General features: G+C 58.3%; 2 protein-coding genes across 5 annotated transcripts in view; one reads left to right on the forward strand and one right to left on the reverse strand.

Annotated features, from left to right (window-relative positions):
- NTMT1 (N-terminal Xaa-Pro-Lys N-methyltransferase 1) overlaps positions 1-2,189 on the forward strand; it is a 10,098-nt gene extending 7,909 nt beyond the window's left edge. For all 4 annotated transcript variants that reach the window (XM_077768373.1, XM_077768371.1, XM_077768374.1 and 1 more), the window contains 2 exons: positions 1-183; positions 1,333-2,189. In XM_077768373.1, the coding sequence (XP_077624499.1) occupies positions 1-183; positions 1,333-1,589 (440 nt within the window). In that variant the 3' untranslated portion in view covers positions 1,590-2,189. The remainder of the gene's footprint in view (positions 184-1,332) is intronic.
- Positions 2,190-2,374: 185 nt separating this feature from the next.
- ASB6 (ankyrin repeat and SOCS box containing 6) lies at positions 2,375-8,361 on the reverse strand. Its single transcript, XM_077768370.1, has 6 exons — positions 8,100-8,361; positions 6,351-6,532; positions 5,257-5,363; positions 5,033-5,141; positions 3,932-4,018; positions 2,375-3,817 (listed from the first exon to the last, which is right to left on the reverse strand). The coding sequence occupies exons 1-6, from the start codon at positions 8,210-8,212 to the stop codon at positions 3,153-3,155; spliced, it is 1,263 nt and encodes a 420-aa protein (XP_077624496.1). The 5' UTR covers positions 8,213-8,361; the 3' UTR covers positions 2,375-3,152.
- Between the last annotated feature and the right edge of the window lie 18,328 nt (positions 8,362-26,689).

Raw genomic sequence — 26,689 nt, forward strand, 5'->3', positions numbered from 1 at the left:
GGCTGCTCCTGCCGCTCTTCGGAGTGGTGGACATGGTGGACGTGACGGAAGACTTCCTGGTCAAGGCCAAGACCTACCTGGGGGAGGAGGGCAAGAGGGTGAGGAACTACTTCTGCTGTGGCCTCCAGGACTTCAGCCCCGAGCCCGACTCCTATGATGTCATCTGGATCCAGTGGGTGATAGGTGAGCCTTCCGCGGCCCCTTTGCCTTCCACACACCTCCTGCTGCATAGACGGGGCTCCTGGGGCCTTCTCCAGTCCTCCCTGGGCCCGCCAGGACTGTGGCAGACATTCCCTGCAAGTACCCTTTCTGTGTTTTGTTGGTACCTGTGGTAGGACCCGTTTAGGGGGCAGGTTTTTGTTGAAAAACCGTAAATGACCAAGAACTGCATTTAGATTTTTTTTAAAATGTATTTCTGAGAGAGAAAGAGACAGCATGAGCAGGGGAGGGTCAGAGAGAGACGGAGACACAATCTGAAACTGGCTCTAGGCTCTGAGCTGGCTGTCAGCACAGAGCCTGACGCGGGGCTTGAACCCACGAACCGCGAGATCATGACCTGAGCCGAGTCAGACGCTGAACCAACTGAGCCACCCAGGAGCCCCAAGAACTGCATTTAAGAAAGTGGAAGTGAGCTTATAGTTTATTTATTTTGAGAGAGCACGTACACATGTGCAGGGGAGGGGCAGGGAGAGAATCCCATGCTGTTGGCACAGAGCCTGACGCAGGGCTTGAGCTCACAAACCGTGAGATCATGACCTGAGCCAGAATCAAGAATCGGATGCTTACGTGACTGAGCCGCCTGGCACCCCAGCGTTTTCAGTAAGAGGAAACACGGAAGCCTTGGCCCCCTGCTGCTCACAGTGATCAGGCTGCACTCGCCACCCCATCTTGCCCCCGCTTAGCCGGGCCACCCACCCAGCATGCTTTCTGGGCCGGTGACCTGGCTGGCAGGCCATCCACTCTGCAGACCTGCCGGGGACACGCCGGGTCTGGCCCTGTGTTCTGTCCTCAAAAGCCTGTCTGGAGCTTTAATTAGGGAAGAAGCTCTGGTGCGGTTCCCGTAAACCGGGCCTGACGGGTGCGCGGGGCGTAGGTGCGGGGCAGGGCCCACAGGTCGCCGAGGACGTGAGATCCCAGCTGCGCGCTTGGTGAGTGCCCTGGGTGGGTAACTGCTGAGCCGGTTTGCTCCAACATAACCTGGGGTTTGGTAAACCTCCCTGCACGCTGAGAGCAGGAGAGGAGCCCGTTGAGGCAGGAAGCTGGGGGTGAACGGGCAGTGGCACGGACACTCTTGCACCGCTCCCTGGTGACCCCAGCCTCTGCTGTCCCCAGGTCACCTGACCGACCAGCACCTGGCTGCCTTCCTGCGGCGCTGTAAGCAGGGCCTGCGCCCCAATGGCATCATCGTCATCAAGGACAACATGGCCCAGGAGGGCGTGGTCCTGGACGACGTGGACAGCAGCGTGTGCCGGGGCCTTGAGGTGGTCCACGGGATCATCCGTAGCGCGGGCCTCAGCCTCCTAGCCCAGGAGCGCCAGGAGAACCTTCCGGACGAGATCTACCACGTCTACAGCTTGGCACTGAGATGAGCAGCGGCCGGCAGGAGCAAGGGACCAGCGCGGGGTGGGGGTGGGGCCCAGCAGGCGGGCAAGACCCAGGCTCCACAACGGGGGCACCGAGCAAGGCCTCAATACACCCGCATGCCATCCTCATGAGACTTGTTCACAAGGCATGATGGGACCCTGCGGGGAAGGGCGCGGCCGGACGGAGCAGGGGGGCCGGAGTCCGGCTCTGCTGCCCTGAGGGGCAGGGGCCCGGCGCAGACCCATGTGACTCCCGGGCCCCTGAGAGTCCCTGGATCGCCCTTACCACTGCCTGGCCTTCCGGTCACAGGCCCGACGCCTGGAGAGTAACTCTCGGCCGTTGAGGGCTTTTCCCAGGGCGGGAGGAGAGGGGCCGGGCAGCGGGGCCTATGGCCATCTGTGCCTTCGCAGCGCCTCCTGCCGCTGCTGGGGGCATTCGCGTTCCGAGTCCTGCTTGGTGACGGAGCCCTGGTGTCCCTAACATGATGGTCACAACAGTCTATGGCGAGGGGCGGCTGTAGCCTCACTCCAGGCTGTGCCTTGCGGCGGCTTCTTGGTGAATTTTCAAAAGTCACAAAATAAAAGGGTGAACCCCGTTACCGGGAAGGTCCTGGAGTAGTGCCCTTCTGTGCCGTGCAGCAGGGCTGTCCTGGCTGACACGGTGTGGCCCTACCCTCGGCCGGGTCACCTCCCCTCCCCATGGTGGCGGTGGGAGCCTTTACCTTCAGTCAGGGCGGGGGCGCGGAGGGGCCAGAATGTCCTCTGAGGATCTTGAAGGCAAGGATCATGTCTCAAGGTTAAAATGAACCATTTACTTGTGTCAGCTTCCTTCCAAGGCACTGACACCATTCGGTGACCCACATGACACGGACTCAGCTTGGTGCGGGTGCAGCGCGTACAGCAGTCACTGCTGGTGGCGCTCTCCATCTGATGCGCCCCTCACAAAATTGAGACGTTTCGGAAAGGGCGGTCCCCAGCCATGCAGGATTACTTGTCAGCAGAAGGCACGGTCCCCAGGACCCCGGATTTGGCACAGAGTCCCCACCAGAGCCCAGTCCATGGCCGGAGGTGACCGGGCCCCAGGGCCGCCAGAGGCAGCAGGCGTCGGCTCGGCCTTCTCCCTACTCCCCCAAAGCACTTCCGGAAGTGACCTCCTCTAGTGTGTGGGGGAGCCCCCGACAGGCCCCCCATGGCGTCAGCTGGGCCCCACGCAGGACGGACCAGCGTCCCGCGGCTCTCGGCAGGACCTAGCCTCGGAGCTACCCTGCCCAGTGCTCCCCGCAAACTGAAGAGTGGACACTTGTCCCAAATCTAACCCTGTCCCTTTGCCCAGTGTGGTCGACACTCGGGGAGGGCGGTCCCCCTGGAAGACAGAGCCTTTTCCTCCTGGAATGACCGCAGCCGCCAGGCTCCGCCTGGTTTCCTCGGTGCTCAGTGAGGATGAAGTCTCGTCTCCCAACCCGTACCCTCAGCCAGAAGGCCCGAAGGTTCTCCCCGAGGCTGCCGCAGGTGCCGAAATCTGCCAGCGGCTGAGCTGCCCAGACCCCGCTCCCGTCAGCCGGGGCGCAGTCAGATGTCCTCCGCGCTGCCGCTGTGCTCACTGAGGAGGTACCACTTCAGCCTGTCCGGCAGAGGCAGGGCTTTGACCTTCACGTCCACCGGCCAGGGCTGGAGATAGAGGCGGATGTAAACGCGACACAGGTGCTTGAGGGACGGGGGACAGCTCTCCAGCTGCCTCAAGGAGAAGTGAAGGGCCCGGATCTTGTCGGCCAGGCTGCCCACAGGGTGGATGTCGAAGTTTGCAGGCAGCTGGAGTTTCTGGGAATTAGTCACCATGAGGTCCAGGACGGTCTCGGCTTTGCGCAGCAGGTCCACGTGGCTGTCGTCTTCGGCGCAGCCTGGGTGCGAGCAGAGCCTCTCGAAGAGGATGTGGAAGCCGGACCAGCAGGACGCGCCGTGGACGGAGCAGTTGTAGGCGGCTCCCGACTCCAGCAGGAAGCGCAGGAGAGGCAAGTGCAGCTTGAAGCCCTTGAGGCACATGTGGGTGAGGGACTCGTGGGCCGGGCACTCGCTGGGGTCGGCGCCGTGGGCCAGCAGCAGCTGCGTGGCCTGGAAGCAGAAGCGGCTGATCATCTGGGCCTCCTCCTCGTCCCCTCCCACGGTCTCCCCGAGCAGGAAGATGATGCAGGTGAACACGGTGTCCCCGTCTTTGGTGGTGGCCTTGACGTCTGCCCCTGCGAGGGCCGGTCGGGGAAAGAGAAGGGCGGGAGAAGACCTTAGCCCCCTGCGAAGTGCTGTTTAACAGGGAACAGCGAGCGCACAGGGAAAGGCCTGCGGACGAGCCTCACCTCCTTCTAGTAAGAGCCGGATGTTCTCGGTGTTATAGATCTGCACCCCGTCACTGCTGGCCAAGGCGTGCAGCAGGGCGGTCTTTCCTACAGAGAGAGCATGAGGGGGGTGTGGGCCAGGAGGCCAAGGTCAGGGCCACCCCCTGCGGTGCAGGGGACAGAAGATCAGAAAGTGAACTTTGTTGTTGTTACTTTTTTTTTTTTTTTAATTTTTAATGTTTACTCATTTTTGAGAGAGAGAGAGAGACAGAGTGTGAGCAGGGGAGGCGCAGAGAGAGAAGGAGACACGGAACCGGAAGCAGGCTCCAGGCTGTCAGCACAGAGCCCGACACGGGGCCTGAACCCACGAACCGGGAGATCATGACCTGAGTCGAAGTTGGACCCTCAACCGAGTCCCTCCAGAAAGTGAAGTTTGGTTTTGTTTTTGTCCAAAGACCTTTTTTTTTTTCTTTAAGTTTATTTATCTTGGGGTGGGGNAGAAACGTGTGTATGAGCAGGGGAGGGGCAGAGAGAGACTCCCAAGCAGGCCCTGTGCTGGCAGCAAGGGGCCCTACTCAGGGCTCGATCCCACAAACCTGAGAGCATGACCTGAGCTGAAATCAAGAGTCAGCCACCCAACCAAGCCACCCAGGTGCCCCATGCACCTCTACACCTAACGTGGGGCTCAAACTCATGACCCTACGGTCACGGGTCGCAGCCAGGCACCTTCCTTCAAGAAGGACCGACCTCTCAGAGCTCGGGCCGAGGGGGACAGGTTTCTGGTCATTCTCTTTCCACCCACATAAAACCAGGAACAGAATGGACAAGAGGCGGGAGGTTTCCGTACACCCCGATGCTACCCGAGGCCTGGGCCGCGGCCTCCCCAGCGAGGAGCCACAGCTCCCAGTCGGAATCTGAGCGCACGCGCCCCACCTCCTCCTGCACGGAGACTCGCGGGCTGTGGCCTGGGGCCGCCGGCTGCACCGCCTCCCTAAAGCCTCTGCGGGCCGGCAGAATGCACCTGCGGCCCGCACGCCGTCCTGGGGCACTCTGGGCCTCCTCCTCGAGGCGCCTGGTGCGGCTCTCCCCCCACCCCCCCGACCCCCCTGCAGGAGCACCCACCGTGCTTGTCGGCTGCGTTGACGTCCGCTCCGAGGTCCAGCAGGCGCTGCAGGCAGGGCAGGCGCTCGGGCTCCTCGCTGGCCAGGTCCAGGGGGCTGCTCTCGTGGATCTGAGGCGACAGAGCACGGCCGAGTGGGCTCCGGGGCCTGCCAGGCTGCTCCTGCCCCCCTCCCCCCCCCCCCGGACTGCCTCCCTGCTGCAAGCAGGCTGGGCCTGGCCCTTACCCGGTCCCTCCGGTTAATGTCGGCCCCGTGACGCACCAGCAGCTCCACCATGTCGGGCTGGTTTCGCAGGACAGCGATGTGCAGGGCCGTGTAGTAAGTGACGGGGTCTGAAGGCACAGACACGGCTGGTGGCAGTCCTGCCTGTCCCCTCCTCCTTGCAGGACCCCTGGACCTGGCCTTGGTCTCAGCCCCAGCACACTCCCCGCCCCTGGGGTGGCCCAGGCCCTGCCACCACCAGGGGTCAGGGGCAGGACACAGCCGTCCTCATCAGAGGCCAGAGCGCTAGCTCTGGAGTCAGACCTAGGTCAGGGTCCCGGGGCCATTCTCGTGCGGGGGCAGTGAATCGGTCTGGGCTTTACTCTTCTGTGCAACGGAGCTGCTGGGAGAAGCGCCCAGAGCGACAGCTCCTCAACGCTGGCAGTCACCGCCACGTTCTCCGAGCCAGCGTCCAGGTGACTGACTTCCAGCAGCGCCCGCGCTCAGCTCCTCGCTGGCCCTCGGGGAGCCTGGGAGCCTGGCGCCCTCTAAGCTTGGCGTCCTGGGTCAGCCCCCAGACCCCCGTCTGGTCACAAGTGGGCCCTGAGTGTCTCCTGGCTGGCCCTGCCCTCCCCGGTGGGCGAGCCAGAGGAGGGGAGCGGCCCCCGTCTCCGCCCCCACCGCGCTCACAAGCTGGCGGTTGACCCGCTCCTGCCACGACTTCCACCGAGTGTAGCTGTGTGTCCTCCCCCTCCCTCTGGGCATGAGCAAAAACGTGAGACGGCTCAGAAAGGGTGGCAGAGGGGCGCCTGGGTGGCTTAGTCGGTTAAGCGTCCGACTTTCGCTTAGGTNGCTCCGGGCACATTTTCCCGATAACGGAAGCAGGGATCACGCGGGGAGCCAAGAAAGTTGGCGATCGGGCACGCGGCGCGGGCAGCCGCAAACTGCCTCTCGGGCCAGAGGTGGGAAGGGGTTCCTTGGCGGCCACCCACGAAAGAGGGGAGGGAGGTAGCCCCCAAGAGAACGATAAAGGCGGAGCCTGAAGACGCAGCTGCCCGCCCACAGCACAGCCACGCGCAGGCCACCAACCCGCCCGGGGCCCCTCTGCTCCAGCTGACCTTCAAAGTCGAGGTTGGCCCCGCTGCGCAGGAGAACGCCGGCTGCCCGCGTCAGCCCCAGCTCGGCCACCTTCAGCAGGGCGTTGCTCACACCTTCCTGGTAAAATGGGGAGTGGGCCTTTCTCTCCAGCAGCTCAGTGAGAACGAGGATGCGGCTCTCCTCGCTGGCGACATAGCCGGGCCTGGGGTGGGAGAGGGGCAGACTGGCTGACGGGGGACACGGTTGTGGGACCAGCTAGACGCGCGGGTGGACCGTCTCCCACTGTCACCCCGCCCCCACCCCCAAGGCAGGGCCCGGGTTCTGTGGGGCAGGAAGTCTCTGGAAAAGGTCTGCAGTCCAGAGTGAGCAAGCTGGATCTTTTAACCCAAGCCGACCCCTCGGGGTTGCTGAGAAGGAACCGGATCTGTCTCCAGCCCCCTCCCAGGCTGCCCAGAGAATCTGGTCCCTGGCTTGGGTACGAAGCCACACACAGCCATGCTGCTGCGACTCAAGGAGGGGCGCGGGGACCTTGTGGCCAGAAGCAAGAACCAGACACTGCCGCCCCTTCCTCCCACGCTGACCATCCCTGAGGTGCAGAAGATGCCAGACCCGCCCAGGCAACACCGCCGCAGCCAGGCCCTCCTCCCCGGCCCGCACTCAGAGACGTTTAGCTTCCCAGTCCCCAGAAGGCCGAGCACACATGCCCCTTCACGCCCCAGCCCCAACGCCACCTGCCCCACCAGCAAGGACCTCCGAGAACTGCCAGGGCTTTCCCCAAAAGAGCAGGCCCGAGGACAGCTCCGTGACCCTGAACGCAGCTCTTTCCCCGGAGGCCCCCTCCTCCTCTGACGCTTCCCCCCTTCACCAGTGCTCCTCGCTCCCTTAGCGTCATCCATCTGCGACCCTTCAATGGTCAAGATCAAGGTTCCATCCCTACTGCCTGGGCAGGTTTCCGGCTCGTTCCCCCACCCGGGGGAGTGCACCATGGGTACAGCGCAAAAATTCTGGGACTACAAAATGCCATGCAGCAGCCCGGGCCCTTTGCTGCCCGACTCTCACCCCCAAACAGCCTTAGAGTTAAGGAAACACCTTACACTGTGTTTTCAGAACAAGCCTCAAAGGGAGCAGCGCAATGATGATGAAAATCTGTGTTTCCACCCAAGTGCCTAGAGAGGCGCATGAGCCCCACTGTGTTTCAGATTCCAAAGGATCCCAGAAACCCACACCGGCCTCCCCTCTCCCCTGCGCTCTTCTCCATTACATGGAATATGCAGACACCTGACTCGTGATCGTCACTCTCCTCTGATGCAGAAGCGCCGGGAAGGCTGGGGGTTTTGTTTAGGTCCCTGACGTACCCTGAGCGACTCCCTCGCTAACGCCCGTTCCCACAAGTTCACGGACACACCTGCTCTCGTCTACGTAAAATGCGAACTCATGTACACAAAGTTTGGTTTCGCACTGCTCTGGGGTAAACACGGAGGCCCTTGGCCTCCACCCTGCTCCTCTCTCTGCACCTGGCACCAGGCCGACAGTGCACAGGGTGGGGCACCGAGGCGGAGGCCCGGCCGACACTCCAGCCTCCAGGCCTCCCTCCGCGGGCCTCGAGCACCCTCCATCCTCCCGAGCGCAAGACTGGAGTCAGGTGCGGGAGCTCACGCTCCAAGCGACGCAACTTCATCTGCAGAGTAGGGACACGGCGGCCCCCGTCCCCGCCACACTCGCAGTGACAACTGAAGCGCAGCAGCGCCGGCGGTAAGGAAGCCAGTTACCCGTCCAGAGGCTCCTGCCGCTCGGGGTCCTGGATCCCCAGGGAGCCCAGAATCGCATCCACCAGCGGCTGGTACTCGAAGATGATCCTCCGGAAGCCGTGCAGGAAGGGCATCGCGGCGGCCCCGGGCGCGGCAGGGCGGCCGCACCTTCCGCCCAGGCCCAGACGCCGACCGTGCGCGATCCGGAGGCCGCGGGCTCGCCCTGGCTTCTGCAGGGCCAGCCCCCGCGCCCGGCCGGCCCTCCCGCCTTCCACTCCTCTGCTCCGCGCCGGAAGTGACCCTCGCACTTCCGGTCCGCGGCGCCCAGGAAAGCGAGCCGTGGCGACAGCGCCACCTGCGGGTTCGGAGGACCGCGGCGTCCCCCGGAGAGAGAGCTGGGGGTGTCCCCGGCCCCCGCCCCCGGGGAGTGAGGNCGCCCTGCGTCCCCGCCCGCGGCCGCTGGGCGCCGTCCGAGCTCCGCCCATAGCGCGCCCTGCTCGGCCACTGTCCTAGCACCCCGACCGGTGATGGGGACCCGAACCCTGGGCGCCGCCCAGCCGCCCTGGACGCGGATCGGACCAGGGCTTCCTCCGACGTGGCCTGGTTCTCTCCTCTCCCCGACGCGGAGTGGATGCCCACACACCCCGACGGGTGGTGGGGACAATCCCTTACTCTGTCCCCAGGAGCTCCTGGGCCTGCAGGCTGCCAGCTCCTTCCAATTTCCACCTTGATGGACTCAATTGACCTTAATTTACTAATCCGTTAAATAAGCAATACTTGCAGCACCCAAGACCTTGGATCAAGAACTCTGTTCATGTCAGGGAAGTGGAATCTGTTAGGAAGGAACCCAACCCCGGAGCCGCTTTCCAGGGCTCAGACATCTTCCTTTAAGGCCATACATGTGAACCTCTACAACATTGGAGGCCCGATGTCTTCCTGATTCTGGAAAAGTCTTTTCTAAAGAGGTGTGTGGGTCCAGGCGCTGGCATGGTGCCTTGGCCTCCCGCCCCCACCACATGCCCTTGGGAGTCTCTCCGTCTGGCACCTGCCAGAGGCAAGAGTTGTTGAGTGAAGGAGAAAAGGTCTAGAGAGGCATTTGAAGACAATCGGATTTGCCCGTAATTTGTCTGTGTGCTCCCCGCCCCCTCCGAGAGCAGAACAGATTTTTTTTTTAACGTTTCTTTATTTTTGAGAGACAGAGAGTGACAGAATGAGCAGGGGAGGGGCAGAGAGAGAGAGGAAGACACAGGATCCGAAGCAGGCTCCAGGCTCTGAGCTGTCAGCACAGAGCCCGATGTGGGGCTTGAACCCACAGACCGCGAGATCATGACCTGAGCCGAAGTCGGACGCTTAACTGACTGAGCCACCCAGGTGCCCCAGGCTCTGACTTTTAAGGATCCACAGCTTGCCTCTCCATTGGTTCCAAGGACCTGAATGGTGTAGGAGCTGTGGGACCTTGACTCAAGGTCCCTCGGCTCCAGGGCACAGGTCGGGCGACCCCCTCAGCTGAGGCCTGATTCTGCCCAGCCCCACTGGTTTCCCAAGGCTGGCATAAGAAAGCATCACAAGCTGGGCCGTTCTGGGAGCCAGAAGCCTGAAATCAAAGGTGTCGGCAGGGACAGACTCCCCCCAAAGGCTCTAAGGGAGACTTCCTTTCTTGCCTCCACCAGCTTCTGGTGGCCCCCAGCTTTCCTTAGCTTGTGGCCACTTCACTCCAATGTTTGCATACCTCTGTGTTCAAGTGGCCTTCGTCCCTGTATCTGTGTCTCTGTCCAAGTCTCCCTGTCCTTTATAAAGGACCCCAGCCGTTGGATTTAGGGCCCATCCCAATCCGGTGTGAATTCATTTTAGCTTGATTACATTTGCAAAAAAACAAACAAAAACCCTATTTCCAAATAAGGTCCCAGTCAAAAGTACTAGAGGCGTCTAGGACTTGACCGTGTCTCTTTGGAGGACCCAGTTAAGACTGATCTGATGGGCGACCCCAAGCATGGCCCTTCTGGTCTCTGGGCCTCAGTTTCCTTACCTGTAACCTGAAGGCCCTTCAGGCTCTGACGGTCCTGGAGCCCAGGAAGAGGTCCTCGACACTGTTGCTGGCTCTGCCCAGAAGAAAATGTTAAAAAGTAGCAACGAGTCAGCTTTTATGTGCTGAGCCCTTCTAATGCGCCAAGCACTGTGCTAAATGCTTGACACGCCAGTCTCAATAAATCCCGTTAAGTAAATGGTGGCGTTCTGCTATTTTTCAAACAAGGAAACAGGTTCAGAGAGGTTTGGATGCTTGCCCAATGTTGCACAGCTAGGTTGAGATTCCAACCCAGGTCTGGGGGAGGGGGCAGGGGTGCGCTCTCCCATGTGTCTGGCCCTCAGGGCTGGGGTGCCCTGCGGCTCCTCTGGGTGTGGGCCTCAGAGATCTGCAGAAGCAGGAGTAAGGAGCTGACCCCTGCTCTGTCACAGCCCCTGGGCGCCACACTGTGGAGCCGGGCGGCCGCCTGCCTGTCGCCCAAGCCCCTCTCTTTAGAAAGTTTCTTGACCTTTGACCTCCCTCCTGTCAGCAAGGGCAACTTTGTCTCCTCCATCTGCCTCCCATTAAGGCTCTGTCACTCAGAGCCTCTGATTTAAGTTCTCAGCCTCCTCTTCTTTCCTCGCCACTGCCTCTCGCTGCTCTGCCAGCCTCGCCACTTCCTGCTCCCTACTTCCGGGATTCCTGAGCAGCCTGGGGGTCCCGGGGCCGAGCACTGGGTGCTCAGACTCTGGCCGAGCCCACCCCTGCCCCAGGGAGTTTGGGAGTCCCTCTGACCGTGCGATGTATAGGGAGGGGTAGCCTTCATATATAAAGAACTGGTAAAAATCAACAACAAGAAGGCAAAAGCACTAACTGAAAAAGCGGGCAAAGGACATACGCAGGTGAGTCACAGAGGAGGAAAAACTGTTTTAACAAACATGAGGAGAGACGTTTAGCCTCTCTAGCTGTCCAACAGCAACACGGACAAGAGCTGCCAGACAGGCCTTCCCTCACCCGAGACTCTGCCCTAAAGCAGTTCAACGAAGTGAGTCAGAGAATAGCAGGTACCTTATGATTCCCGCTTGGGAGAAAGCGGTGTGCACACGTGTGCCACACACGCCTGTAGAACGGAAGCAGGGGTCATTGCCGATGGCCCCACACTAAGATGTTTGTGGTGATTATTTCTGGATGCTGGGATCTCTGAGGTCTTCTTTGTGTTTCTACGGTTTTTTTTTTTTTTTTTTTTTTTTTTACAAAGGGTTTTTTTTCANACAGGCAGAGAACCAGGTCCTGGACTCTCCTCCCATATCTAGGGTCGAAGGCAAGGTCATGAACACCAGGGCCAGGCCCCGCTCTGTCCTCAAAAGCTTTTTCCTCCAACGCCGCCAAGGGACATACTTCCCAGCACACAGGTCACCTGCCCCCGAGGCCCCCCGAGTCCCCTTCTTCTGGGCCCTGCCTGCCTGGAATTCGCACATGATTCGTTTCCTTCCCCAATCCAGATCCCCCGGGGAATCACGGGCCCTGACTGCGGGGGGGATGGATTGGTAACAATGGCGGCCTTTGGCTGAGTGCGCCCCTGGGTCCTAGGAATTGGATGATGAGCTTGATCTCATTAGGACACCCTGGAAGGAAGTAGTAGCGGGATTCCTGAGGCTGAGGGACAACAGGCCAGCGCAGGGCTCCAGAGGGGCCTCACACCGTGACCCTGGCTCTTAACCTGTCCCAGCCGCCACGTGCCCACACGCTCCCATAAACGCTCACGCGTGTGTGCACATCGAGAGCCATGCTCACCAGACGTGCTCACACCCTGTCCCACTCTCACCAACACAGACTCACACACACGCACCCTCTCACACATGCTTTCTCAGACACACCATTGTACACACTCACACACACGTGCACACAGCCAGTGTGGACGGCTCTGGGGAGAGGGTGGGCCTGGCCGGTTCCCAGCACCTGCACTGCCCCCCCGCCCCACCCCCTGTTCCCAGGAGAGGGCTCTCAGGACCCGGGTCTGTCCCTTATAAGACTCTTGGGGAGAAACTGGATGAAAGCTTCCCCCACTTCTGTCTCTTCTCTTGATTTGGCTGCGTTTCCATAAAATGAGATATGTGGACAGCATGGCAACCGGCCGCCGGGAATAATGCGTCTTCTACGCAGTGAACAGCCTCCAGCTTCAGCCCTGGCACATTCCAGGGGCACCGAGGCACACAGCTGGAGGGCTGGGCATTTTTCCGAAGCTCGGTCATGGGCCCACCGCACCCCTCCCACCACCCAGGCTTCCTCCTGTCTGCTCCCCTCCCCCCACCGCCCTCTCCTCCCCTCTCCTTCCCCTCCCCCACTCCCTGCCCCCTGGACCTTCCAGATTCTCCTCTCCCAGGGGCCCCAACCCTCTGTGGGCTCAGAGGGAAACTGAGGGACTAGGCAGTCAGGACGGTGGGTGGTGAGATCTTGGCTGGGCCAGGGGAAGACTTTCCCGAAGACGCCCCAGGGAAACCCACCCCTGCGGACCAGAGCCCCCTGCCCCAAGGGCGGCCTCTCCCCCACCACGGCCCCTCCTCCCCACACTGACACTGCCAGTGTCCTGGGGCCCCCTCTTCCAGGTGAGGTGGGTAGGGCCTAAGCAATATTCATTCCTCCCAGTTCTGGAGGCTGGGGAGTCCAAGGTCAAGGTGCCAGCAAGGTAGGCTTCATCCTGAGGCCTCACCTGTTAGCTCAAGGGCGGCCACTATCTTGCTCTGTGCCCACCTCTTCCTTGAGAGGTGGCTTCGCTCCTTCCTGAAAGGGTGCCAGTCCCCTCCTGGGCCTTCGCCCTCCTGACCTCACCTGACCTCATTACCTTCCTGTGGCCCCACCTCCCACTACCGTCAGCTTGGAGGTTAGGGCTTCAACATGTGAACTTGGGGGGGGGGTGCGGGGCAGAAACGTTCGGTCCATACAGAGCCCCTCAGGCCCCTTGCCTGGAGGCAGGAAGGCTTCTGGGGACCGGGCTGGGGCCCGGCCCCTTCTCAGCCTCACTGCCTCACCTACACAAGATGATGGTGGTTTCAGGGCGCCTGGGGGTCTCAGTCAGTTGGGCGCCCGACTATGGCTCAGGTCGTGATCTCATGCTCCTGTGATTTGAGCCCCGCGTCAGGCTCACTGCTGTCAGCGCAGAGCCCGCTCCGATCCTCTGTCCCCTTCTCTGTCTGCCCCTCCCCCACCTTGAAAATGAATAAACATCCAAGAAAAAGGAGAAGAAGAAGATGGTGGCCTCGAGGCTTGCCTACATGCCCTCCTGGAGCAGAATCGNTGCTCCTGGGAGTCACCCTTAGCGTCACCCACGCAAGAGCGAATGCCCAGGCCTCTCCCTGGCATGTGCTCACCTCCTAAATGCTGCTCACCCTGCCTCCGCCTCTCCCGTCCCTGGCAAGCAGGTCTGTGTGGTCTTGGCCCAGGCCTTGCCCTCTCTGAGCCAAATGGGTGTGGGTGGGGAGGGCCCCCAGGAGGTCTGCGCCGGCCCCATCTCTGGCTGGTCCGCGAGCCCAGAGGCGGGACTCTCCCATCTGAAACCTGCTGGTGCCCAGTTGGCTTCCGTTCCTGGCAGGCCAGCCCAGAGGCAGCGCTCGAAGGACGGGACCGCTGGGCCCCCTCCCCATCACTGTCGCCAGGCCCCGTGAGGCTCTGCCAAGGGGATGACTCAGATCCCCTGGGGAAGGAAGAAGGGCAAGGGGCGGGCACGGGGTTCTCTGTGCCCCCCAGAAACCCCNAATTTGATCATTAAGAAACCCTCCTGGCTGTCTGGGGGAATTTAATTAAATAGCTGGAGAAGGGCTGGGGGAGAAGGCCACATCTGGAACCAATATGTGGACTTTGATTTTTTTTTCCCTCCTCTCCCTCTCTCCCCCTCCCTCGCCCTCCCTCTCTCTCTCCCTCTCCCCCCCTCCCTCCCTGTCTCTCTCCCGCTCCTTCCCTCTTCCCATCTCCCTGGGGAAANGTGGGTCACTGCGTTTGTAGCTACTTGGTGGCTATTCGGTGCCAGTGCCGGGTGCCGGGCTGGGCTCTGGGGAGGCCGCAGTGTGGAAGGCGGGCAGGAAGCTCCGCGGGTCCGGAGGGCGGGGGGCAGTCAGCCGCCATTACGGGCGGCCTGTGTCTGGGCAGGAGTTTGACTAAGAGCAGAGGTGGGGACAGAGGCGCAGGGGTGTCTCTGTTGTCCCTGTGGAGCAGCCCCCGCACCCAGGCCCCGGGGCCTTGCCCTGATCTGGGCCGCAGTGGGTGTTCGTGGGATGAGTGCACAGGTTCTCAGCCTTGACCCATCGCTGAGCCACCACCACCGGCCTCGCCCCGTCCCCGCTTTCAGCCACGTGAGCCCGTTAGCAAGCCTACCCCTGGCGTCCAAGCTTGGCCGNGGGGGGGGGGATCCCGGGCTCTGTTGGGCAGACAAACTCGGGGGTAATTCCCTTCCTCCCCAAAAACCCAGCTCCCACCCTGCCGCCCGCATAGCCTCCCTTGGCCACGCCCTGCCCCCCGGGGATGCTGAAGTCCAACTCACATCCAGCACCCACTTCCCTCTCCTTCTGCGGGCCGGGCCCGGAGCCCGGAGGGCGGGAGCCGGCTCCACTCTGTCCTCAGAATGGCCCCAGGCCCAGCCCCGAGGGGGCGCAGGACGGAGCGAGGCACGCGTCTGTGGAACGGCTGCCTCATGACCTTGGTCCCTGCAGAGCAGTTCATCATGTAATTCAAGCGCTTGGCAGGGAGGGGAAAGTGAGTCACAGTGAGACCAGAAAGGACGCCCCTTGATTCAGGTCAGGTGGGAGGCTCCGTGGGTCCGCTGCACAGGCTGGGTCCCCTGACGGGCTGCCCCCCACCCCGGACCCCAGCCCTTTCCACCTGCTGAGTCCTGCTCATGCCTCACCAGTCAGCTCAAGGCCCCCTCCCCGCACCCCTTTCCCCAGGCTCCCTGGATCTGCCTCCTGCTTCTCTGTCGTCTCTGCTGGGCTGTCTGGGTCACCACTCTGTCCGGGTGCCCCAGCCCAGCCCCTGCACTGGAAGGCGCTCCATGAAAACATGTCTATAGGGGTACTGAGCCCTGCGTTCAGGTCCCGCCAGCTTGTGAGCGGGCTCGGTGGAAAGGGGGGGAGGAACAGGCCAGGCAGGTCCTGCGCGCCGGCTCTGCTCTGGGTCTGAGGAAGCCGTGAAGGTGGTGTTCACAGGGGCTGCGGCCGAAAGGGGACACGTACTGCGCGCTGGAGTCGAGGCAGATGCTTCAGGATGCCCGGCAGAACCTTCCTACAGCCTCGCGGTAACACCAGGGAGGGAGAGTGGGTAGCTCTCGTTATCCCCATTGACGGATAAAAAAATGCGGGTTCGGAGAAAGCGGGTTGCTGGCCCACAGTCACGGGATTGAATGGCAGAGCCAGGACTAGAACTCAGCTCTGTCTGGGGCGGGGTCACTGGCACAACCTCGGAGCCACATTTCGTCCTGGGTGCACGGAGGGAAGCCTCCAGGGATCGGAGGGACCAGGTCTGAGCAGCGGACGCGGGTGGGGAGGTTGGGGAAGGTAGGGGTCCCAAGGGCTGTACTAAGCTCAGGGTGATCAGATGGGGGAGCAGGGGCACAGAGTACAAAGGTCAAGGCCATACTACGGGGAGGGAGGCAAGACGCCAGTGGCCCGAGAGCCCCAGCCTCGTGAGGCCATCCGTGGGCCCGCACTAATCCGAAACAAACGCAGGGGGAGACGCGGGGTCCCTCCTGCCGGCCCTGACAGGGTGATGATATACAGAGTTTTAAATAAATGTATCTCATTAGGGACGTATTGTCTGGCAGGAGAAAAATGATGCCCTTCCCCACCCCTGCCTCCCATCCCCCTCCCCTCCGGCCCCTGCCTCCCCCAAAAGAGGGGGGAAAATCCAATGCTACAGCGATAAAGGAAATTGCATTAATACAGATTGTTTTATTTAAAAAACCTTGACCTCCACTTCAAAAAAAGCCATTAGACATTCTCCTTCTCAAAGGCCGCCGGAGCGATTACGGGGCAGCCTGCTCATTCCTCAATGACTTACTGTTCGCGCGCAGGGAAATGTGTGAGGAATCGGGGAGTAATTTAAGGCTCCCTGCAGAAAGGTGTGTAAATCTTTGCATGTCTAAAGAAACTTTACCAGACCACTGAGTCAGAGGGGAAGAAAACTGGGGGAACCCACCTCCCCTCCCCTCCCCCCCCAACCACCGTTTCTTTCCTTTGGAACTCTGATCTCTTTGATGGTCAAAATGGTCATATTTCACCCCCAAAATATCAGCAATCAGTGAATGAAAGGAAGTGGAAGTCCTGGGGAGTTTCACCGCCGATTAGGCCCTTGGTTTAATTATTTAACGCCTGCCTGGATGGTGTGGGCTGTGAACACAGGCTCCTGGCGTGGGTTCAAGAGCAAGCTATAAATAATAATAAATATTATAGCCCCAATTAAGCTGGTGAGCTGAGAGCCTCGTCCCCCACCTTCCAGCCACGCCGGGTCCTCAGCCCCCGCCCCTCCCCTTTCCTTGCANCCCTCACCACAGAGTAATCACAGCAAGATGTTGCAGGGCCCGGGAGGGAGGGAGGGAGCGGGGCAGGGCCTGAGGGCTCCGGAAGCCTTTGTGAAGGCCCAGGCCTCTCCCTGGCCTCAGCCTGTGTCCCGGCCGCCCGCCCCCCCATTCCTTCCCCTGACTCATGGGAGGCTGAAGGGCACTGGGGACAGTTGTCCAGAAAAGAATTCTACTGAGCTGCAGGGTGGGATGGGTCTCCAGTTTGGGATTGGACCTTTCCCCTTTGAGCCTCAGTTTCTCATCCTGGGAGTCACGTGGGTCCCAGCGGCCCAAAGCCCATGGCTTGGAAGATGTGCTTGCTGCTAACAGAGTGACCGCCCGACCGAGTTTAGTCTGTGCAGCTGAGCCGGACGAGAACACCTCCTCAGGGAGTCCCCACTGGGGTCTGGCGCTCACCTGAGACTGAGTATACAGTAGGTGCTCAATAAATCCCCGTGGAATGAGTTGTTCAGGACTGTTTCCCACTGCCCCACCTCCCTGTGAAGTGTGTGGGCCCCACAGGGTGGCAAGGGGTTTGCTGCGGGTCTAGAGTGCAGTGAGGCACAGAGCTGTGCCCTCCTGGAGCTGTGCATACAGTAGGTACTCAACAGGAGCTTGTTCGGCCCTAGGCCTGGATGCAGGCGTGTCCTGGCCCTGCCGGGTCCTCAGGACTCCAGACTTGCCTGATTGCCGCCCCGGCGCCGGCCCAGGCACGGCCCACCATGCCGGCCGGGCGTTTCCCGGGCAGCGGGGATTCTGATCCCCCACCGTCCAACCAGCGTTCACTCTCGGGATAACCATGTGTGGAGTCGCCCTGCGTGCTGGGGCAGGGATGCGACAGCTTCTCCTTTTTCCTCCAATGCCAGGTTCTGGGGACGCAACGGTGAGCGGGCGAATGCTGCAGGACAGGAAGGGGGGCTCAGAGAGGGGAGCACGTGACCCAAAGTCTCCCCAGCCTCCAGCCGTCTCCCCATCTAGGGCGTTCCCTCTGCGCCCCCGGCTCTCGCCAAGCCTTTTCTTTGTACCCGCAGGTGACGGTTATCACAGTCGCCACACGCCAGGCCCGCTCCGTCTGCTTCTCACAAGAGCCCTGTGAGATACGCCCTGTCATTCCCTCTGGTTGACAGGCGAGGAAAACTGAAGCGTGGAGAGGTTAAGTGCCCCAGTCCCGCTGCTGGAAAGCCTCAAACACGAGGCTGCTGCGCCCCAAAACTCTGAAACCCCAACAGGAAAGCAAACGGGCCATGCGGAGGCTGGTCCGAAGGTAGTGAGTTAACGCAATTTCAGTCCATTACAGATCGGGCTCCTCGTTCTATTCTTTTTTTTTTAACGTTTATTTTTATTTTTAAGAGTGAAAGAGAGAGTGAGAGAGAGAGAGAGAGAGAGCACATGTGCGCAGAGAGGGGGGAGGGGCAGAGAGAGAGGGAGACACAGAATCGGAAACAGGCTCCAGGCTCCAAGCTGTCAGCACAGAGCCCGACGCGGGGCTCGAACCCACGAACCACGAGATCGTGACCTGAGCCGAAGTCGGATGCTTAACCGACGGACCTACCCAGGCCCCCTCCTCATTCTATTCTTTGCCCTCTTCTCACTACTGTGTTTGTCTCATCTTAAAAAAAAAAAAAAAAAAAAAACCCGAAANCTTGCTGGTCATCTGGACGGGAAAGGTTATTGTGATTATGTCTTAACATTAGCTCTGGGGTTCCTGGTTAGCCAAGGCAAAAAGGGAAATGCAACGTTGGCCATGTCTTATTATACGTGTGTGTGTGTATATGTGTGTGATTTTGTTTTTTTAAGGAGACCGTAACCCTTCAAGAGAAACACAGAACTTTTGAGTCCTAAATGCTCAGGGAACAACTTGGCATGATGCTTAGCAGCCTGACGAACTCAGTGGAACACAGAGCTTATGCTTTCTGAGTCTCAGTTTCCCCTCTTCGCATGGTAGTTGGGAGGATGGTGTGATGTGGGAAAATGCGAGCCCCCACTAGCAGGGAGCACATCTCTATCTTTGGTTTTTATTTTTATTTATTTACTTAAGAAAAAAGTGTTAATGTCTTTATTTTGAGAGACAGAGACAGAGAGCGAGTGGGGAGGGGCAGAGAGAGAGGGAGACACAGACTCCAAAGCAGGCTCCAGGCTCCGAGCTGTCAGCACGGAGCCCGACGCGGGGCTTGAACCCACGGAGTGGGAGATCGTGACCTGAGCCGAAGTCGGACGTTTGACTGACTGAGCCACGCAGGCGCCCCGCACATCTCTATCTTTGGATTAGCAGGTAGGGCAGACATAGTTTTCAAAGAGGTATAAATTTCAACCCTTGCCAAGAGCTGAGGACCAGTTACTTCCACAGGATATCCTGGCCAGAAGGTCCTGGGGGGGAGGGAAACTGAGGCTGGGAAAAGTTTGGGAAGTGAGCCGAGGGAGAGAGCCAGATGTCCTGCCCGTTGGGCTCGTCTCCACTTCCTACAGGGTGGACCGGGGTCTGGGATGAGCAGGGAACCCCGCTGTGATCGCAGCCTGACACAATATTTACAGAACCCTGAGATCTGTCACGGTCACGCCTGGTCACGTCTGAGTCACATCAGCCTGCGGTGTTTACGATTCCCCAGACGCACAAGAGTGAACACAGGTCAGCCTGTGTGTCTCTATGTGCTGTCCCTGCTAAATGTGGCCGCAGGGGCTGATCAGATGACCCAGAAAGAGCCTCAGGATTCCAGGCCATCCTTGGTCTCAGTTTACCCATCTGTGAAATGGGCCTTGTCCTTGAGTCATTGACGGTCAAGTGCCTCGCAGAGGTTGTTATGACTAAGGAATGACACTGATTTAACTCCAGAAGAAATAGAACCCTTGTGGTAGAAAACTGGATCGTGACTATAGAAAGACAGACATCTTAGAAATAAGATACGCAAGAGGTCATTAGCTACCAAGAATCAGCAATAATTCAATGTACGCTGGCTGAAAGGGGAGACGCCTTTCCAAATTTAAAATAAATTCTTCGTACCCCTCTGCCTCAGCATTGCCTACAGTGCTCCTCGGCATCAAGCCGCCCTCAGGCCCCTGGTGAAGTCCAAGATCATCCAAGAGAGAACCAAGAGCTTCATCTGATGCCTGTCCGACTGATAGGTCAAGATTAAGTGTGACAGGCATGGACCACAGGATGCAAAGGAGACTCAGGGACCAGTTCTCGAAGCCCGATGGCGTTATAAGAGCAACAAGAAAACAACGTGTGGGTCAGCCAGTGGCTTCCAGAAGTTTCTGGTCTGCGACATCAAGGAGCCGTAAGTCACGATGATGCTGGTGTGCCAGAGAGCTCACTGTGTGGGACTCTACTCACGACGTTTCCTCCGAGAACTGCAAAGGTGTCGTAGGAGGAACAGGCAATGGGCCATCAGTCACCACCCCCCACGCCAGGCTGCGCGGGGATGAAAATGAATAGGAAGCCCATGTGCATGTTTTATTTGTGTTAACACCAAGGAGACATCGCCATAAACAAACAAACAAATAAAATAGCTCGCGCTAACCAGGATGCAGAGACCCGGAATAGAATCGGATACAACCTTTCCCCAGGCTCTATGGCAGTAGGATCAAAAGTCTTATATCTTTTTTTTTTAATTTTTATTTCTTACCACTTTTATTTATTATTGAGAGACAGAGAGTGACGAGCATGAGCAGGGGAGGGGCAGAGAGAGAGGGAGACACAGAATCCAAGGCAGCCTCCAGGCTCTGAGCTGTCAGCACAGAGCCTGACGCGGGGCTCGAACCCACCAACCGCGAGATTATGACCTGAGCCGAAGTCAGACGCTTGACCAACTGAGCCACCCAGGTGCCCTTGAAAGTCTGAAATCTTTAACAGAATCTTGGACCCAGTGTGTGAGTTTTCTACTTCCGCTGTGACAAATGATCGTACACCTAGTACTTGAAAAGGATACAAGTGTATATATACTTTCCATCTAGAGATCAGATAGTCCTGGGCTAAAATCAAGGCAGGGCTGGGCGGGGCGGGGGCAGGGGCTCTAAGGAAGAATCTATTTCCTTGCCTTTTCCAGATTCTAGAAGCTGCCCATCTTCCTTCGTTTGTGGGTGCCTTCCTCCTTCCTCAAAGCCAGTGCTGGCCAGCTCAGGTTTTTCTCAAATTGTATCACTCTGACATGGCTCTCCTACCTCCCTCTTCCCTTGGGAGGGGCCCATGTGGTGACATGTCATCTAGAGGATCCCCTTTGGGTGAGTAGGCAACCTTAATTCCATCCACTACCTTAATTCTGCTTTACCAAATCCACAAATTCCAGGGATTATGATGTGGGTGGTTTTGGGAGGCTATATTTGTCTATCACATCCAGATATTTATTAGCAAGAAAATAAGTATGGATGTATAGCAGCAGGGAACTATGGGTCACGAGGGTTTCATTAAAACTAGTGGTGGAATGGGGTGCCTGGGGGGCTCAGGTGGTTAAGCATCTGACTTCAGCTCAGGTCATGATCTTGCGGTTTGTGAGTTCGAGCCCTGCGTCAGGCTCTGTGCTGACAGCTCGGAGCCTGGAGCCTGCTTGGGATTCTGTGTCTCCCTCTCTCTGCCCCTCCCCCACTCATGCTCTGTCTCTGTCTCTCTCTCTGTCTCTCAAAAATAAATAAACATTAAAAAATAATTTAAAAAAATAGTGGGGGGTTGGGGCTCCTGGGAGGCTCAGTTGGTTCAGCGCCCGACTCTTGATTTTGGTTCTGGTCATGATCTCACAGTTCATGGGATCCAGCCCCACGTTGGGCTCTGCCTAACAGCGTGGATCCTGCTTAGGATTCTCCGTCTCACCCTCTGCCCCTCCCCCGATAGCGCGTTTGTGTGTGTGTGTGTGTGTGTGTCTGTGTGTGCGCGCGCTGCCGTGCGCACATGCGCATGCACAAGCTCTCTGTCTCTCAAAACAAACAAATCAACATTTAAAAAATAGTGGTAGACCAGACACAGTAAGCAAGTTATAAAAAGTTGGTACGATTTAGCTTGACTTTTATGATATAATGATCTTTCTCGATCTATCTAGAATATAGATATAAACTGGAAAGATATACTTCAAAATTATTTTTAGCTCATTCCTTTTCCTTGTCTGAATGCTTTTCTAGGTCTTCAATACTGAATAAATACAGTGATTATCTTCAATCTCTTTCATTAAACCAACTTGTATTTATATTTATTTTTATTTTTTATTTAAATCCAAGTTGGTTAACTTATGGTGTAATTCATTAAACTAACTTTATTTTTGTTTCAAATTAAGAAAAATGTTTTATTTATTTCTGAGAGAGAGAGAGAGAAAGACAGTGTGAGCAGGGGAGGGTCAGAGAGAGAGGGAGACACAGAATCTGAAACAGGCTCCAGGCTCCGAGCTGGGAGCACAGAGCCCGATGAGGGGCTCGAACCCATGAACCGTGAGATCATGACCTGAGCCGAAGTCGGACGCTTAACCGACTAAGCCACCCAGGCGCCCCCATTAAACTAACTTTAAAAAAATGTATTGAATATCTATTGTGTGTCAGAGACATCTGGGAGTGGGTTATATGTAGTTTTTGTTTTCTTTTGTTTATTTTTTTAAGTTTATTTATTTTGAGAGAGAGAGAGACAGAGAGTGTGAGAGCGAGCGAGCATGAGTGGGAGAGGAGCAGAGAGAGAGACTGGGAGAAAGAGAGAATCCCAAGCATGGACTGAGCTGTCATCACAGAACCCAAAGTGGGACTCAAACTCCCAAACTCATGAACCAGCAGATCATGACCTGAGCCAAAACCAAGAGCCAGACTCTTAACCAACTGAGCCACCCAGATGCCCCAGTGATTTTTATTTTCTTAATTTGATATACGTTTTCTAAAATCTCCACATTAAACATCTTATTTCTGTGACAAGGAATTAACTTTTTTTTTCTTTCTTTTTTTTTTTAAAGCACGTGAGCTGGGGCACCCGGGTGGCTCAGTCGGTTAAACATCTGGCTTCGGCTCAGGTCATGATCTGGCGGTTCATTGGTTCGAGCCCTGCGTCGGGCTCTGTGCTGACAGCTCGGAGCCTGGAACCTGTTATGGATTCTGTGTCTCCCTCTCTCTCTGACCCTCCCCTGCTCATGCTGTCTCTCTCTCTCTCTGTCTCTCAGAGAAAAAAAAAAAAAGCACATGAGCTTTTGAGATGGGGCAAACAGGCTCATGGAAGACCTAGGATCCAACTTCCAGTAGAGCCACTAATTAAGGATCAGCTCCTTCTCTGTGGAACCTTCTCTGGAGAGCAGGGACCCTCTCTATTCCTCCTCATCCCTGCTGCCTGGACCAGCGCCTGGTTCAGTAAACCCTTGTGGAACTGAGGTCCTAAACTGTGACCTTATTTACCCCCGTTCCCCCCTCTGGGTTGATATCACAGCATTGACCTAAATCACCATGGAAATGGTTTCTTTCCTAACTGTATCCCTTTGGGGTAATGAGCTTTGTCCTCTCGAAGTTAACTAGAGTTTTCTTGGGTCCATTTCTGGGCTGCATCAGGCCCAGGGTTCTCGGTCAAAGGCTCAGCTTTGGAATAGCGGTCTATGCCTCCTGATGGACTCTGCCATCCCCGTCCCACCCCAGCCCCCAGCCCTAGGATTGACAAGGGTCCTAACGACACAATAGCAACAACATTAAATAAATATTAAAAACAAACAAACAAACAAACAAACAGGGGGCCTAGATGGCTCAGTAGGTTAAGCACCTGGCTCTTGGTTTCAGCCCAGGCCATGATCTTGTGGTTCATGAGTTTGAGCCCTGCGTCCGCCTCTTTGCTGATAGTGTGGAGCCTGCATGGGATTCTCTCTCTCCCTCTTCCTTTGCCCCTCCCCCATGCTGCCTCTCTCTCTCTCTTTCTCTCTCTCTCTCTCTCAAAATAAATATTTAGGGCTGCCTGGGTGGCTCAGTCAGTTAAGCTTCTGACTCTTGATTTCAGCTCAGGTCATGATCTCATGGTTTGTGAGATCGAGCCCTGCCTGCACAGGGCTCTGCACTGGCAGCATAGAGCCTGCTTGGGATTCTCTCTCCCTCTCTCTCTGCCCCTCCCCCTGCTCGTGCTCACTTTCTCTCTCTCAAAATAAATAAGCATTTAAATAAATAAATATTTAAAAACTGGCAACAGCAATAGTAATAATAGTGCACATTCGCGAGAATTCAGGTATCGGGTTGGTCTCTTTATTATTCCTACGTACAGATGATGGATCAGACTCGGAGAGGACCTTGCCAAGGCCACACAGCCAGTAAACGGCAGGGGAAAGATTCAAACCCATGTCCCTCCGGCTCCAGAGTCTGAGTTTGTGATCACTGCCCTGCTCCTAGGAATCAACGCTTAAAAAAGAATCCTTGACACGTTCTGAGCGCTCACTAGATAGCAGGTGCCTCACAATGTACGTATCAACTTACCTAATCCTCCGAACAGCCCATTTTACAGAGGAGATACCCAAGAGAAACAGTCTAAATTGGCTGCGAAGGCCCACAGCTGGGAAGTGCAAGGTCTGGATTTGAACCCCGGAGGCTGGGGCCGGAGCACTATCGCTGTACACAGATGTAGCACCTTGCCTCTCTGTGTGTACGGAATGAAAGAATGCGCTAACGGAGGAAGCCGCTGTGATGGAGACCCAACTGTGCTTCTCAGGGCCTCACTTTACCTTCCTGTTCAAAGGAAGGGCTTGGACTCAACAATTTCTACGGTCCTCCCGGCCCCGGAAGGAGCTTCTGCCTTCGCTGCCTCGGTTTCCCCACCTGTCATTCCAGGGAACGGGACCTACATGCTCTCTTGGGCCCTCCCCAGGTCCACAGGCCGATGTTGACAGTACCCTCCCTGTATTTCGGGCCACGGGCCCCAGATTTCCCCTGCGGAGTTCCCGGGAGCACCCAGGAGATTGGTACTTCACACGGGGGGCCGTTCTGCAAGGGAGGAGCTGGGGTCAGAAAGGGGAGGGGATCTGCTGGCAGTCACAGCGGTGCATGGCCGAGCAGGGCCCGGAACCTGGGGTCTGACCCCAAAGCTGTTCCGAATGCTGAGCCGCACTTTTCCCGGGACAGTCCCCCCCCGGCCCCCGCTCTTGGCTGGAGGGGTGCTCCAGCAGGGGGAGGCCCTCCCACAAGGTCCCCAGCCCTGTAGCAGCCCTACCTGCTCAGTCCCTCAGCGAGGTGTGGCCACACACACACACACACACACACACACACACACACACGGTGTGCACCGTCCTCTCTTCTGCCGGCTTTTCTACTGGGCGCTCCCTGGGGGGGGCAGCTTTCCAAAGAAGAGAAACCCTATTTTCTCCAAACCCTCGATCTGCCCACATGTGCACCTCCAAGGATGGATGGCCGTGGTTGACACCACCTGGGGGACACTCAGCCTCATCTTAGGGGTGACTCCATCCTCGGGGTGGGGGGTGGTGACTCCTGCAGAAGTCGGGTAGCTGGCTCTGCGGATCCTCGGGGTGCACACAGGCTGGGTTTCGGCCGGGCAGAAGCGGCCCCCGGGTGGGCTTATTTTTGTTGCTCTGACATTCCGGGGGCGCAGGGATGGCAGAGAGGACGGAGGGCCAGGTCTCCAAGCAGCTGTCCCGGGGACAGCAGACCTGTGGCATCTGGAGGGCTTTCAGTCTGGCATCTGGAGGGACTTTGCCGGGCTTTCCTTGAAAAACAAAAACAAGAGCAGAAACCCAAGCCTGCCTCTCTCTCTTCCTCTGTCACCCATCTGTCAGTCTGGCTGTCGTCTGGGTGTAAAGTAGGGATTCTAGAGGGAAACTCCTTCCTACCGGCTTGATTTTCCCTGGGGAGGGACCGGAGCGTCCTGGAGGTGGGTTCCCAGGCTGTGTATGGGGGGCCGCCGGATGCCCGCACCCCAGAAGCCTGAGAATGAGCTGCTTTCTGGATCTGGGGCTAGGTGGAGAGCACAGGATGGACCCCGGCTTCTTTTCAACGGCGTTGGGGTTCCCAGGGGTGGGGGTGAAGGTGGAGTTGGGAGTTCGGGTCTTCAGGTCAAGTGTCTCAGAGTCGGCCCCCTCCACCCCTGAGGAGGAATTAGTGAATGGAAGCAGGGGTGGGGGGTGCCGCTACCCCTCCACTCTCGCCTCCCCCATACACTTGTAGGGGGGTTTACAAAACCCCCCACACCCAACCTCCCCTCTCCTTGCAGGGTNAGCCGCCCGCCGGCCTCGGCGCAGGACCCCCTCCCTCCCCGCAGCCGCAGGGTGGGGGCGGGCGAGGCGCGGCGCAGGGAGGAGGAGGCGGCCGCGAGGCAGGGGCGAGGTCTGCTTCAAGAAGGGGCGTGTGGCCGGAGGAGCTCGCGTTTTACCAACTTGGAGAGCGCGCGAGGCGGCCGAGGGGAGGGAGAAAGTTTGCTTCCCCGACGTCAGCGCCNCAGCGTCCCGGCCGCACTTGCCAAGTCGCCCGGGAAGTGGGTGTGATTATTGCCAAGTCGCAGCTAGGGAAACCGAGGCTTCCGAAGGGGCAGGGCAACCCGGTCACACGGCTGGGGGTCAGAAGCCGCCCCTCTTCCTCCTCTCCCACCCCAGCTGCTGCTAGTTCTTAAAAGTGGGCTCCTTGGTCGGGGTCGGGATGCCTGCCCCCCACCTCCAGTTTACCCCACAGGCAGCTTCCTAGATGGAACGGTCCAACCCCAAGGAACCAGCTAGGCCTCTAGCCTCTGCTGAGGTTAAAGGTCACCAGGAAAGGGCTTTAAAAACAAACAACCCACCCAAGTGGCTTTTTTCAGATCACAGGGGCCTGAGCCCTTGGTGAGAAGGGGGAGGGAGAGAGCTCGAGCAGGCGGGGATGAAGATAAAGTAGAGGTGCCTGGTCCTGGACTCTTTCATGGGAGCCGGGGAAGAACCAGAGTCCCCACAGCTCACCCACAACCTGTAGAGGAGCTAGGGTGGCTGAGACCCCAGCTGGGTCCCCTCGTGCAGGCTGGCGGGCTGGAGGCTCTGGGCCCCTTAAGAGTCACCCAGTTGACTCTAGCGGCCTTCCCAACCCTTCCTGGGGGGGGACCCCCCACTTCCTGCACCAGCCTCCGGGTCTCAGAGAAGCCCCTGTGGCTGGGCTGGCGGGCTTTAT

This window comes from Crocuta crocuta, unplaced genomic scaffold (assembly GCF_008692635.1).
Source record: "Crocuta crocuta isolate KB4526 unplaced genomic scaffold, BGI_CrCroc_1.0 scaffold35, whole genome shotgun sequence".
NCBI classification, from domain to species: domain Eukaryota; kingdom Metazoa; phylum Chordata; class Mammalia; order Carnivora; family Hyaenidae; genus Crocuta; species Crocuta crocuta.

What these genes read in the sequence shown, in the direction of transcription:
- ASB6 (XM_077768370.1), bottom strand. Translation starts at nt 8,212, where the DNA reads ATGCCCTTCCTGCACGGCTTCCGGAGGATCATCTTCGAGTACCAGCCG. An exon ending in GGCCAACCTCGACTTTGAAG is followed by an intron (nt 5,364 to 6,350) that starts GTCAGCTGGAGC and finishes CTGTGCCTTCAG; the next exon opens with ACCCCGTCACTTACTACACG. An exon ending in CCGGCTCTTACTAGAAGGAG is followed by an intron (nt 3,818 to 3,931) that starts GTGAGGCTCGTC and finishes CGGCCCTCGCAG; the next exon opens with GGGCAGACGTCAAGGCCACC.